The sequence below is a fragment of the Vicugna pacos genome, chromosome 20, assembly GCF_048564905.1.
Source record: "Vicugna pacos chromosome 20, VicPac4, whole genome shotgun sequence".
In the NCBI taxonomy this organism is placed as follows: Eukaryota; Metazoa; Chordata; class Mammalia; order Artiodactyla; family Camelidae; genus Vicugna; species Vicugna pacos.
In genome coordinates this window covers 24,122,112-24,137,280 of record NC_133006.1, presented here as the reverse complement: position 1 = coordinate 24,137,280, position 15,169 = coordinate 24,122,112, and the positions used below count along the sequence as shown (strand labels likewise).

Sequence of the window (15,169 nt, the reverse complement as noted above, 5' to 3'; positions counted from 1 at the left end):
GTTTCTTCCTGCAGCCATGGAGCTGACTGGGAGACACGAGTGGTCCTGAGCATCCCTGAAGGCAGAAGCATCACCATCCAGTGGGTGTGGGGAGCTGGCCTGAGGGACTGGGGACCTGAGTGTCACCCCGTCCTGCCTCTAGGGCTGCTTCTCCCAGCTCTCCTTCAGTCTCTGACTGTCTGCCTTCCCGTTTGGTTTTTCCAAACCAGGAAAAGGAGGCTGCAGCTGTGAATAAATTATTAAATAATTGTGCCTAATATACGTGAGAGCCGGACTGTGAGTGTGTTTGTATATCACTGTAAATAGAGGTTCCTTATATCATTAAGAGCCCTCTTCCAGGGGGTGGTGGGTAAAGTTCAGTGGTACAGCACATGCTTCGCATACAGGAAGTCTTAGGTTTAATCCCCAGCACCTCCATCAACAAAAAAGGGGGAAAAAAAAAAGGCCCCTCTTCTTTCTGTTCTTCCGACTCTCATAACCCTAGAGTGAAGTCCAGAGACTTTATATCTGTCCCAGTTTCCTCCTCATTCTGTCCTCATTCCCTGGAGGCCTCCAGGCTGATGGAAGAATGGAATCAGGGAAGATAGGAGAAGGCAGGTGCTGGACTTAACAGGTACATGTTACATAATGAAGAGGGCTCAGGGGAGCCATCACCCAGATGTAAAGTAAAGAATGTCTTGCTAATGGGGCTTCTAGGGCTTCCCCCAGGAGTGGCCACATTCCTTGGCTGCTCAGGTCTAGTCTGGGCTCGGCTCCTCACTGGGAAGTCAGGTGTAAGTCACCACCTTTCTCTCCTGTGGGCTCACAGCCCCAGCAGCCCTCCTGGGCAGGAAGAACATGCTCCCAGTTTCTGCACAGGCTAGCCAGGCCTGCCCTACCAGGATCCAGGCTCTCAGCAGCCCCTGCAAAACCACACTCAGAACAGGGACACAAAGCCTGTGTGTCAGCGCCGTGCTCTTGCTGAAAGCCACAGCCTTGTCAAGGGTCTGGTGCAACGTGTTCATGACATGCATTCTGCTGATTCTGATTCTCCCTCACTGCAAATGAATCACTCCTCTTTGTTTCCACAACTTGGCACTTGCTATGGTTCTCTTAGGCTGGGCCTTTGCCAGAGCCTTCTTAACAGGACCAAGGCTGTTTACATACATTTTGCAATACTATTAACAAAACAGTTTTAAAGAGCTGTATAGAAGCCAAACACAAAAGAGGACCTAGCATATGATTCTATTTGTTATGAAATTCAAGAAAAGACAAATCTCGTCTACAGTGACAGAGAGCAGAACACTGAGATGAGAATTTTTAGGAAGGGGGAACTTTCTGGATGATAGAAATGTCTTATATGTTGGCTGGGCTACTGGTTACACAGGTAAATAGACATCTGTCAAAGCTTATCTGGCAGGGAGGGTATAGCTGGTACAATGTGCTTAGCATGTGTGAGGTCCTGAGTTCAATCTCCTGTATTTCCATTAAAACAACAACAACAACAACAACAACAACAACAACAATAAGGTAAATAAACCTAACTTCCCTTCCCCACCTCCAAAGAAAACAAGGATAAAATATTGGGCTTTAAAAAAAAAAAAGCCTTATCTGCTAAAAAATTTTTAAAAACTTACCTAGGATGTGAGGGCAATCAGGCTGCAACATCTGGTATTCCATTGATTGCCAGGGTTGATTCAGCTGATCTGGCTGGCTAGGTGGGTGTCCCCTTCCTCCCTCACTGCTTCATGTGCGTCCCTCCCCAAGCTGAGCACTCGGTCGGTCGATCAAAGACGACGACCATCCCCGATAGAGGAGGACTGTTCTCCTCGGTCAAGGGTATACGAGTAGCTGCGCTCTCCTGCTAGAACCTCCAAACAAGCTCTCAGGTAAAAAACTTATCTAACTGAATACTTAAGATCTGTGCATTTCACTGTTTACAAGTTTACTTCAGAAAAAAATGTTTTTAGTTATATTTAATAGGGGTTTTTTTTGTTACACAACAATATGGATAAATGCTTCAAAGCTAATTTTTAAGCTAAAGAAGTCAGATATAAGAGGTCAAAAAATTTTCACTTTATAAATAGAAACCTCAAAACCAGGCAAAATTAAACTGGAGTGTTCAGGAATGCGAAGCTAGGTACCATTAGTACAAAGAACATTGATGTAGCGATTACTGTAAAAGTCAGGACAACGGCTACCTTTAGCAGGGATGGAGAGGCGCGTAATTGAAGGGGCACATAGAGGTTTCTAGGGCAGTGACCGGTTTTTGTTTTTTGGCCTGGGTAGTGGTTACATGGATTTTTATTTTAGAACAATTCATTAAACTGTACATTTAAATCATAAAAAAAGGGTTTTGTCTTTTTTTTTTTTACTATATATGGTTTTATTCTTGAAGGCATTGACTAGTCTATCAGTTATCTCCCCTTCAACTTTAATAGTCTCTAGTCCTTTATCTTAAAACAATGATCACATTTCTCACTCATTTCTTCATTCATCCATTCACCATAATTCCAGAGCACTGACCTGCTTGGCACCAGGCCCTGAGAAGTTGGGGTAACAAGGATGAATGCGTGGGTCACAGTTTGGTAAAGGAAACAGATTTGTAGACAAATAAGTTTAGGCCAATGCATCAAGCAACACAAACTGAAGTGCCCAAGGAGGAAGCATGTAACTTGACCAAGGGGAAGAGGGGCTGACTCACACAGAAGATGACTTTGATGGGGATTACAGACTTAGCAGGCATTGACAAGGAGGAGAAGGGGAAATGCCAGGCAAGTGAAAACTTTGTGCACAACAAGGTGTGACATGGACAGGAATAGTCAAAAGAGTTATGGGACTTGATGGGACTGCACAGGGAGATGTGACTAGAGGGTGACCTGTGTGTCCTTGAATGCCATACCAAGGAGGCGAGAACCCGTGACAACAGGAAGCCAACAGTTCATTTTACAATGTTGCAGGACAAATTTTTTTCCAAGGGAGAACACTCTGATCACCTGGGTAGAAAGTAGAGGCTGGAATCTCATAAGGATGGGAATCCAGAGGCCTTTGTAATGTCTCAGCAAACAAACAAACAAACAAATCCAAGACCACAAAAACATGGAAATAGGAATCAAGAAGAAAAGTGGATTTCAACAGGCTTTTGCCCAGCAGTTAAAAAAAACTTCATCTCTAGAATCCATGGTGATTTTTATTTAAAGTTTGTTTTAAGAAGGTCCTCATCTAAAAACTCAAAACAATTCTTTTAAAATTAATTCTCTGAATTCTTTTTTTTTAAATTATCTTATTTTCTTTAAATAATAATCAATTTGTCTCCCTCCCGCTGCAGCTAGAGACTGGGGGACAGGCAGAGGGGATACTGGGAATATCTTCTTGATTATGATATGTTTTATAATCAAGAACATACTTAAAAATATATTTATTAAAATTTTCATATGAAAGAATATATTCAAGAATATATACCAGAAAAATAGTTTATTCTTGACTGATGAATAATTACTGATATCATCTATGAATAATACATAGATTATCTTCAAAACAATAAGGCTACAGACTGTATAATTCCATTCAGATGACATACTGGAGACAGTAAAATTACAGGGGCAGAGACCAGATCTGTTTTGCCAGGATCTGGGGTTCAAGGGAAGAGCGGGCTATAAAGGGACAGCACGAGAAGGCTTTGGGAGATGATGCAGATTCCGTGTGGTGAGTACATGATTTATCAAAATCCAGAGAACTGTAAACTACAGAGAGTGAATTTTACTGTATGGAAATTTAGCAAATCAACAGAGATGTAGGGGCAGAGGTGGAATGCAGAGCTGACAATGAATCACATAATCACTCTGAAGGGGATGGGGAAGAAGATGTCATCCTAAGTAGCTTTGAAAACCAGTGTTTTGACTGTAAGACTAAAGACAGAAAGCATGTGCACAAACACTGTAGTCTAGTTGGTAACTTTTTTTCTCACATAGGTATGGATTAGCAATTCTGAAGCCACTATTGGTTTACTAAGGGTGAACAAATAAGTGGAAATATTATAGATATTAGGAGCCATGTCAGAGGAAGAAGTTGCAAATAAGGGAAAGGGAGAAGCTAGAATGAACTGTGTTGCTGGACTGGAGTTGAAGGTATCAAAATGGACTCATGCTTTTGTTTTACACACATACAGATAGATAATTACAGAAATAAATACAGGGATGTGTTTATGTATGAGTTAGTATACTTAACATATATTTCCTAGCTCTAATTTCTGTGGGGGACAAAAAGCAGCAACACTTCATCAGCAATGAGCACACCTAGTGCCCAGATCTTGTTTCTGAATACTATTCTCTGATAAAAAAAATCAGAGATGTGTGAAGAAATGGTTGATTCCAAGGCCTGGGCAGAGAAAATTCAAAATGAGCATAGAGCATCTTCTGATGTCAAAATGGAAGAAAGTACTTTAAAAAGAGGATGCAGAATATTAAAAAGGCACTGGAGCCAAACTGAAAGAGCTTCCAATAGCCAAGGTTTGAGCAACAAAATAAATAGCGGTAATACTGGATCACAACTCACAGAACACAGTAAAGGCCTATGCGTCCATACTAATTTAAATAACCAAATAAAAAAATTGGGAGAGGGTACAACTTTCGTTACAGAAGAATCCCAATTCCTAAATATAGAAGGAAGGAGGGACACCACTACCAACCCACAATAATAACTGCTGCGGGTAAGATGCACCAAAGGCAGTGAGTGAAAGTTTAAGCAAAAATAGGATATTTGTAGAGTCTCAAAATATCTTCCCCCCACAAAATATTTAGTAATTACAAGGGGACAAATAGTAAGTTTACAGTGGAGAATTCTTTCAGACGTCACCTTCACTGAGTGATCAAGATTAACATCATGAGGAATAAGGCTCACTGATCCCATCAGCTCCCTGATGCAGAACACTGAGAAGGCACATCATCTCTGCGGTAACATTCCCAATAATCTATGACCCTGATTAAATCATAAATCAAGTTAGCTGCAAGAAATCAAACAAATCAAAGTTTTGCGACATTCTACAAAATGTTGATACTCTTCAAATGCGTCAATATTAGGAAAGACAAAGACAGAGGAACTGTCACAGGTTGGAGGAGACCAGGAAGACCTATGAGTAAACGCCACATGGAATCCTGGATTGGATCCTGGAGTAGAAAAAGGACATCAATGGAAAAACATGTGAAATCTCAATAAATTCAGTAGTTTAGTGAATAGTGTTATATAATGTTAATTTCTTAGTTTCTGTAATTGTATAAATTATGTGATTTCTCTGTACTATGTCTACAACTCTCCTATAATCTAAAATTATCTCAAAATAAAAAATTTTAAAACAAAGCAAAACAAAAAATGCTTCATAGATCTCTACATGAACAAAAGTGAATTTTACTATATGCAAATTGAGCCCTTGCCTTAAAAAATAGTATCTTTTCCTTAGATAATCCTTTAAAATATATTCATCAGTTATATTAACTATATACAAATATCTTCTTTTCTTTTTTTTTTTGGTGGGGGAGGTAATTAGGTATATTTATGATTTTTTTAATGGAGGTACTGCGGGTTGAACGAGGACCTCATGCAAGCTCAGCACGTACTCTACCACTGAGCTATATCCTCCCCCCCAACAAATACCTTCTTAATTTATCTAAATATTTTTCTCAAAAATATTTAATCCATTCAAATAAAGTTAGTAGTTGAAGTAATCAATTAAGTTTGGTATACTGGCCATTCATTAAATTGGCTTTCATAAAATCAGCTGCCATCAGAGACGGGAACATTGTCCCAGCCTTCCTGTAATCCCTAGTTCCTATTCCACTTAGGATGACACTGGGAAAGAGATGCCCCCCAAAGGGCAGGAAACTTCCTGCCTCTGAATGAGAACAAGCTGCTATAATTTTCTGGACAATGTTGAATGAGGCCGGGATGGGAGTCAGAAAAGGAAGGAGCATGGGTTTTCTCATTCCAAGCCCAATGGGACCCTTGGAGGTGAACTAATTTCATCTAGTCACTGAGGGAAGCTTAGTGGGGTGAGGGCAATCAAGTAATAGGAGCAAGGAGGTAAAACTGCAGGTGGGAGATGAGCCACTGAAAAAGACTTTGGTGGATGACTGAGAGAAGAGGGTGGTTTTAAGATAAAGAGATTGAGTGTTTCCACCTCCCTCATCAATGCTCCTTCCTGTTAAGGACTAAGATGCTCTATGCCCTCTGACATCTAGTTCTCCTCTTACCATGCACTGTCCCCCAGGCAGACCTGGCATGTACCCTCCTTAGTCACCCCAACCTTCCCACGCCCACCTGCAGAAAAGGAAGTTCAAGCCCTTCTCCGAGCACTGAGACATGGTGTGGCGGACAGCTTTTGCCTAGGGCTCTGCATCTGAAAGTGATGCCACCCATGATGACAAGCTTGATCCCCTGTTACCGCTCAACTCTGGGCCCTGGACCAGAGCCAAGATCCTCTTCTTGCATCTGTGACATCTCTCTTCCGCCCTGTCACTCCTCTCTAACAGATTCTTATTCCCTTGATTGACAGAGAGTAGAGGAGCGGTTGTTCCTCCCTGAAAGAAGGAAAGAAGACCCAGGCTTCCTGATTCCTTTAGCAGCAGCTCATATAAACGTCACAGCCACTGTGCACTTAAGGAGAAGGGAAGACAGAAAAAGTAGCGAGGAGGGAGGAAAAGACATCCTGGCTTCCAGCCCATGTGGATTCTCTAGCGATGAAAACAAGAAAATGCCCTGCCACATCTCTTCTGCTGCTGCTTCTCTTTGGGTGTTTAGAACTGGGTGAGTGAACTATTTTTTGGAGAAAAGGGCACAAAAGTTCCCCAGGGTCTGGAGATGTGGGGATCGGGATCCTTGGAGAAGGTCCTCTTAGGACTCAGGCAGGGTCAGTCTTGAGTGAAGTTAACAGGATAGATGAGAGGACCTTGGGGATCTCTGGACCTAGTGACCTGCCCCAAACTCCCTATCACAGGGAAGCAGTGTTCCCAGGGTTCCTGTTCATCTCTTTCCAGCATCTTCTCTTAAGGAAATTCTCTGATTTTGATTGTTTAGACTTTAAGTTCCTGTATTTCAACTTTCCTTAAGAAATGAAAGATTTGAGCCTTATTTGAGGAATTTGGGGGAATCAGCAGCAGGTAGGATGAACTCTCTGGGGCAAAGGAACCCAAGACTCTAAAATTTATGCCATTTAGGCTGCATTTATTGATGAGAGTAAATACTCTCAGTCCTGATGCCCTGCAGGTGGGGGTGGTGGGAGGGGAAAAGATTAATTTCTTCCTTCTACTTATATCCAACTCAGTGCTGCTGTCAACCCCAGCCAAACCACACTCACCACCCCTATGACTCCTCCTACCCTCAGACCACCTTGACTATTACCTGCCTTCGATCTTGCCACTTCTGCCCCGGATCCAACCCGGGAGATGCCTCATTCTAAATCATATACCAACCCATGACCTGAATTTAATCTCTAATAAAAGTCATAGCTCCTGCCTCACTTGTCTACCAGAGACCCAGGCATACCTGGATGAGAGGCAACACATACAAACGTGGAGTCAGAATGGCTGGATTGCTGACATACCAATGCAGGGGGAGGTGAGGTCTACAAAGAGACCAGAACCACAAAGGGAGAATCAAAGGCTGGATGAGAAGACCGTCTAAGGACATGAATTAGATCTGGATACTCCATATTGTAGGGCATCTTGTGGGATACGTTTAATCAGAATTAAATCTAAAATATCAGATGATACTTAACTCAAATAAGTCCAACCACATTATATGGGGAAAGATATCATTTGAATGGGCAAGAAAGTTATGAAAAATATTAAGCAGAACAGATGATGATGGGCATCAATGATCCACATTAAAAAAGACTTTCTCTACAGACACAGGAGCCTCTGCAGACTACACCACCTTGAATTCAGGAACCAGGGAGGACCACACCACTGAAGACCCAGGGATCACAGAGGACTACACCACAGCAGTCCTGGGGACCATGGAGGACAACACAGCAGACCTATGGACCATGGAGGACTACACCACCACAGACCCGGGGACCACAGAGGACCACACCACAGCAGACCCGGGGACCACAGAGGACCGCACCACAGCAGACCCGGGGACCAGAGAGGACCGCACCACAGCAGACCTGGGGACCACAAAGGATTACACCACAGCAGACCTAGGGACCATGGAGGACTACACCACTTCAGAACCAGGGACTGAAGACACAGAAAATTACACCAGTAAACACCCAGACACTCACCCAGAGGAAACAGATTCAGTGACGGCAGTGAAACCCCCTGGGCTCCAGACACCCATCAGAATCATCCTCATTTCCCTGGCTGCCACTGCTGTCACTGTTGCACTCTTTGTTGGATTTGGCTTCCTTGTGGTGAGTATTTGGCCCTGAAATGTTAAGGACATTATGGGAACAGGGCATCTGAGGAGGATGAGGTGGCATTGGGAACTGAGGCGTGTGAAATCATCAGGCATGAGGACACCTGCATAGAGCTTTGCAAAGACACAGAGAGACAGAGATGGAGAGAAAGAAAGGGAAGCATAAAAATTGAGGGCAGAACTGAGGGAGGGAGGAAGGTGGAAGAGGCGGAGGGAGGAAGGTGGAAAAGGCAGAGGGAGAAAGGAGAGGAAGAGGGAAGGGGAGAGAGCATGCAGAGAGATAAAATGGACAGAAAGAGGACCACAAAAACACAAATATAGTGAGACATGGTGAGAGCTGGAGCAAGGATTAAACTATAAGGTTAAAGATAGATGTTTGGAACTTTTCAGAGATGAGAAATTGAGGGGTAACAGGAGAAAATGGAAACATTTTAGATGGCCACTTGTGTCAGAAATTGTGCTGTTTTGTATTAATACCACCCACCCTGAAATTCTGCAAAAGATCATTAAAATCAGGACTGGGTAGGTTTTAATGAGAACAGCTACTCTTTCCTGGAGAGACAATGCGTGACAGCTCTCAGTGGGGAGTTCTGGGTCTTTTAATGTCTCTGAGGGGCCTCGTTTCTACAAAAGGAGATAAAAGGACTCTGTGCCAGCCTGTGACTTCCTCTTGCTGACTTTTGGTCTAAAATCCAAGCCTTGGGGGGAAGCTATAGCTCAATGGTAGAGCTCATGCCTCATGCACGAGGTCTTGGGTTCAGTCCCCAGTACCTCCATTTAAAAAAGAAGAAGAAGAACAAGTATTAAAATCCAAGCCTTCAACTTCTGGTCTCTGCTGGATGGGGAAGGACCGGTCCTTTGGTGTCATCCTATGGTGGAATCTTAGCAAGGGGCGGCTTACACAATTAGCTAGCTCATACAGGTCATTAAAACCTCATTCAAAAAAAAAAAAACCCTCAATCATTCTTGTTGGTCACTGATGCCATTGTGCACTGACCTCTGGCCCAAGCAGCAGACCCACAACTCGGGATCGGTTTATAAGTGTGATTAAGCCAAAAGTAATGCTCTGCTCAGTTGAGATGTTCATGGTTTAATCTCACCAAAATCACACTGTGAAACTAGGGCATTCTGAAGGACGGCTGACAAAATGAAAGCTTCAGTATCTACTTGGCACACGCATGAGTCACATTCAATATTCATCAGTAGAGGGAGGACCTTCTTGACTTCATTGTGATCACAAACAAGTGAGCTTTTGATCATGTGAATCATGATGAAAAGTCAGATTCCCTTGCTCCAGGCTGGTGGGTCCTTTCCTCCCTCCAAACCAGCCTCTAAGTGTGGCACTGAGTGATCACTGGCACCTTCTTAACCCCTTGTAGAGACTGAAAACAAGAGATGGTTCAAAAGTCTCAGGGTACAGGAAGTAAGGGGAAAGTCTGTGTTCCCGAACTTGCTAAATTTTAAACTTTCAAACATTTGACAAAAAAAGTTTTTAAAATATGAATTATCTTTATTTCCATTCCTCCCCACAATTCCACTGATCAAAATAGTTTTATTTTTCCCACATGACATCAACATTTTTGGAAGTTGTGTCTCTTTTGTGGGAAGTGTCAGGATCTGAAGAAAATGGTAAATAGGAAGGAGTCAGAGAGATGAACTGGATGGATCTTGATAAATCACAACCACCAGGGTTAAAAGACAAACCAAGTCTTTTTTTTTTTTTTTTTTGGTGGTGGTAATTGTTTTAACTGAAGTATAGTCAATTACAATGTGTCAACTTCTGGTGTACAGCATAAAGGACAAACCAAGTCTTGAAACCAAACCGCTTTCTTTCACTCTAGAAAAACTGTTTCCTGCATCCATTTAATCCACCCGACGGAGCTGTTTATCACCCCCCTGTCATGGATCGGAGCACTCCATGAAGAAGATTCCGGCAGTGACTACAGCTGGTTATAGAGCAAATCAGACTTCTGTCGGCCTCCACGGGACCATGAAGCAGGGTGTGTGTCCTCGGGCCTCCACACCCCCCATCTGGAGCCCCGGAACCACCAGATGAAGAAGGCAGCTGGCCCTGGGGATAAGCACGTTAGGGACACTCAGAAGAATGCCTGTCTGCTCTTAGTATCACCTAATTCTGTCTGGCCATGATTACAGCCTCAGGAAAATTGCCTTTTCCTATCTACCAGGTTTAGTCATTAAAAACTATTTGGGGGAGACACACACAACTCAAATATAAGAGACATTCTTAACAACAAGGTCCTACGGTATAGCACAGGGAAATATATTCAATACCTTTAATGGCCTACAATGAAAAAAAATATGAAAAGGCCCCTCTCTCTCTCTATACACACACACACACACACACACACACACATATATAAACTGAATCACTGTGCTGTATACCAGAAATTAACACAACGCTGTAAATCGACTATACTTCAATTTAAAAATTAGTCAAATGAAGGAAAAAAAGAGATTTATTAAGCCTGATCAAAGAAATAAAGCAAATGTTTGTCTGTTTCTGTCTAGGTCACATATCTAAATTCACTCATTTAATGAAATAATTATTAACTGCCTAGCATGGGCCAAACATTCCATGCCTTTCTGTCTGTTCATGGCAGTCTGTCGAGCTGAAGGATAACAGCTTCTGTTCTCTCGAAAGCACCACACCCAAGCCCTCCCAACACCCAGGCCAAAAAGCCGTGTCTACAGGATGTAGCCAACTAGTCACTCACTGTGGGGACAAGCCACCGTAGCAAATAGCTGAGTCCCATCTCAATCATGGTATGAAATGAGGAAAGCAAGGTCCTGATCTGACCTCTGACTGGGAGAACACCTCTGTCCCTGTGAGTCATTGAGGTGGAATTTCTTTCACAGAAAGGCTTACAAAGGATGCTTAAGATGGCTAAGACCACAGACAAGGCCAAAATATTAAGTGTAACAGCTCCATGAGTTCAGGACTAAAAGCAGAAAGCAAAGACTTTTGAAGATGGCTGGTTACTCATTGCCCTCCTAGCCACTGCTATCAGCATCTCCACCATTTGTCTGATAATGGAATTATGGTGTTATGGTAGAGAATCAGAAACACAGAATGATAAATGGAAATATTAAAATCCAGTTTCAGTCAGTGTTTCCAAACTTTACATAACACCTGTCATCATCCAAGTACTGGCACTACAAACTGAATGAGACTCAAATTGCTTACCAGATAATGCTCAAGACAGACAGGTGCGCTGATCATTTTTATGATACAACCAGTGATGCATTTGACCCATTGGTGCACTGGGGCTGCTGGAAGCTAAAAGACTGAGGCTCATTATCAGGTAGCTCGGCACACTTGGAGCAAACCCCTTTCCTTCTCAGAGACTCTTTTCCCATCCTTAAAATGAAAGAATGGGATTAAATAAGTACTAGCAATCCTTATTTAATAAATAAATATTTATTACTTACTATTTTTGAGAAATGCCACTATTTCTCAAAATTAAGTGATAACTCTTTTAAGGAGAAAAAATATTTTTGAGAACTCCCAGTGTTGGCTGAAATTATTGTGATTGTTATTATATTACCTAAGTATGTATAAACCAGAAAATGACATACAAACTCCTGATACTTGTAGTCTACTGTTCCACTAAAATTACAGATTACAGTGGTAATTTAATATGATGCATGATTTTTTTTGCTAAAGAATTATTTGCTCCCAACACTGACATGGTATTAATTCCTACAGCATAGTTAAACAAATCTCCTTTCCATGGGCTTTCCCTGCGCCAGCTCTCAAGACTTCATTCTCTCACTGAGCTGTGAGATTATCTGGCCTTCAGATTAAGGCAAAGGCATCATTTAAATTCTAAGACAGTCCTTGTTCTATTCTTGCTAACCTGTGACAATTATAAAGACTCATCATTTCTGTTAGCTTTATATTGGTTTTAGATTGGTCATCAACAAAATCCAGGAAAAGATTTTACTATGGAGATTTTAAAGATTATCATCTAAAGAAAACATGTGTGGCAGAAACACCGAGTCACTATCCAAAATCCATTCTCCTATTCTTTAGTACTTGGAGAACCCAAGTTTTGTGTGGGATGGCAATGCATCTAACTGGAAATATCCAGTTTCTCAGTCTTCCTAGCAGCCAGGTGTGGTGGTGAGACATGGTTCTGGCCAGTGGGGTGGAGGCAGAAGTCTCTGGGGATGGTGTCCCTCTTGAAGAGAAAAGGTAGAGGCTCACCAGGAGAAGGTCCTTCACCCCTTCACCCTCTGCTTTTCTTCCTGCCTGAAAGGTAAGTATGAGATCTGGAGGTCTGGCAAATTGAGGAGACAAACTGGAAGGGGAAGACCATCATGCTAACAGTGGAGCAGGGGAAAGAAACCACCTGGGTCCCTGATGGCTTTTCTACACCCTGGCTGCTACTCCCAACCTTTTGCATATGAGACGAGTAGTGTACTGCAGCTCAGGTAAGCAGCCTTCTGTAATCCCAGCCAAACAGGGTCCTAACTTACATGACAGTCTTTCTAAATATCATATGGACATGATGGACTTCCAAGAATACATCCACAGACTCCATCTAGGGAAACACTACAGTAGGTCCTTTCTAGTGCTAAGAGTTTGAGAACACGTAACCTATGCACAAGTAGGGAGTGGAAGAATAATAATAAAATGACCTCCCATGGAAGCAGCGATGGAAAAGGAAGTTTGTGATTCAAGAAACTCTCTGTAGCAAGGGTATCAGTTTATACCAGGAAAGAAGAGTGATTGGGTGAATGAATGAATGGTATATCTGTCTATTTCATAAGGAAACAAAGCCCCAGAAATGTTAAGTGACTCACCAGAAGTCATTTATCATATTTCATAAATGTAAGATATATAATAATTTTCACATTCAACACCTCTCATATGGGAATACATCTTACAGTCAATGGCATATCATAATTTAATTAACTGTGTTTTTCTTCGTGATGCATGAGATCATGGTCTCTTAGTTACCAAACACTTAAAAAAAAGTCTGATCTTCACCATAAAATTCTCCCAGTCCAGGCTGGGATTTGGGGCTGAGCATTCACTAAAGAGCACTGGCAAGCAGAAAGAATTCCAGAATCTGCCTTGGCCTTCAAGGGGGCAGCACCTATGCAGTCTTGGTTTGTGCAATGTCATAGGAATCACTAGAGCCGCAAGTTCTAGCTGAGGGAGTCTGCGTATTGTTTCCGCGCCTCAAGGATAACTGAGCAATTGCAGAGAGGGTGAAATCTCTGTAAGTAGCATAGCTTGTATGACTCAGCCTAGAAACCTTAGCGTGCAAGACCTATTGAAGCATTTTATTTTCTTTCACTTAAAATAATTTCTGTTCCTGTTGGACTAGAGGGCAATTCAATCTTAGTCCTTTTTGCTGCTCTCCAAAGATCCTGGGGCTGTACATAAGTTAGAGGCATAAGGACACATAGGATAAGTGAAATTCTTAAAGTCAACTGGTCCATACTGATTACCCTCAAGACACTCATGTCCCTTTGGGTCAGCAGTTCTGCCAAAAGCACAGAGGCTTTGCTGAGTCAGCCTCCCTCATCTCATCACATAGCCTCCAACTCCAGAATGTGGCCACCTCTGCAAGGTACTGCTGGGAAGGAGGGCATGGTTCCTGCCTGTGAGGACCCAGACAAATGCACGATCATCTGGTCTCTGGACAGTATTGAAGGTAGAAAGGGACAAGGTAAAGATGCTGCAAAAACACCCCGAAGGGAAAAATGAAGCCTTAAAGAATAAGGGAAATCCCTCCCTGACCACTTCTGGGACCTTGAACTACAAGCTTTGGTGGGTGGATTCCAAGTCACATTATACTCATACTCATTATGACACTTGTAATTTGTTACACGTATCGATGCTTGTCATCTCTTCAATGAATGTATACAGCTCATTCCAGCATGTAGGGCCAGCTAATCCTCCTTTTTTCTTTATGAAGTCCAGTGTTTAGAGAATGTTTTTAGGCATTTATTGTTAAAAAGTGGTACAACATCCAAGTGACCCAAATTGGCACTTGCTGTTACTAGGCTGGCCAGGTTGAGGAGACCGAGCAAGCATACCCCTTAAAGAATTGTGCCTGAACAGGATTTTTGCCCGTTTGGGTGTGTCACTTCTCACAAGAATGTCTACGACTGCACATTCTGGTTCAGTCTCCCCATATTTATAGAAGAGAATGCCTGGTGAAGTTATCCAGCAAAAGTGATTCATCATTCTCCCTACAGAAGATATTCTTTGATACCTTAATAACACACAGTTATTCTTCTAACCTAGACATGACTTTTCCTGTGGTTTATCTAAAACTCTTAACTCTAGTTTCCATATATCATCATTTTTATTTACTTTGTGGAACTGATCACAAGTTGAACTTTTGTTTTATTTGTTCACTGTCTCCTTCCACTAGAATTTACTTCCTTGAGAAAAGGGATCTTGGGGGCAATATATGAAACAAGAATTGGGAAAAAAAGAATTGGCATTCAATAAACATTTTTCTTCACTGACCCGAAGATGTACATTTTCCTCCATTACATTATAGTTTAAAATGGAGTCTAAATGACTATCATCAAAAAGAACACAAATAACAAATGTTGGTGAGGATGTGGAGAAAAGGGAACCCTCCTACACTGTTGGTGGGAATGGTGCAGCCACTGTGGAAATAGTATGGAAGTTTCTCAAATACCTAAAAATAGAACAACCATATGACCCAGCAATTCCACTCCTGGGTATATACCAGAAAAAAACAAAAACACTAATTCTAAAAGATACAAG

At 42.1% G+C, this 15,169-nt stretch overlaps 1 protein-coding gene across 1 annotated transcript; it reads left to right on the top strand.

Annotated features, from left to right (window-relative positions):
- Positions 1 to 3,630: 3,630 nt before the first annotated feature.
- MUC22 (mucin 22) lies at positions 3,631 to 10,722 on the top strand. The gene is made up of 4 exons (XM_031688322.2): positions 3,631 to 3,684; positions 6,527 to 6,777; positions 7,878 to 8,386; positions 10,233 to 10,722. Exons 2-4 carry the CDS (start codon positions 6,711 to 6,713, stop codon positions 10,311 to 10,313), a joined length of 657 nt encoding a protein of 218 aa, XP_031544182.2. The 5' UTR covers positions 3,631 to 3,684; positions 6,527 to 6,710; the 3' UTR covers positions 10,314 to 10,722.
- The last annotated feature ends 4,447 nt before the right edge of the window (positions 10,723 to 15,169 follow it).

What these genes read in the sequence shown, in the direction of transcription:
- MUC22 (XM_031688322.2), top strand. Translation starts at nt 6,711, where the DNA reads ATGAAAACAAGAAAATGCCCTGCCACATCTCTTCTGCTGCTGCTTCTC. An exon ending in CTTTGGGTGTTTAGAACTGG is followed by an intron (nt 6,778 to 7,877) that starts GTGAGTGAACTA and finishes CTTTCTCTACAG; the next exon opens with ACACAGGAGCCTCTGCAGAC. An exon ending in TTGGATTTGGCTTCCTTGTG is followed by an intron (nt 8,387 to 10,232) that starts GTGAGTATTTGG and finishes CTTTCACTCTAG; the next exon opens with AAAAACTGTTTCCTGCATCC.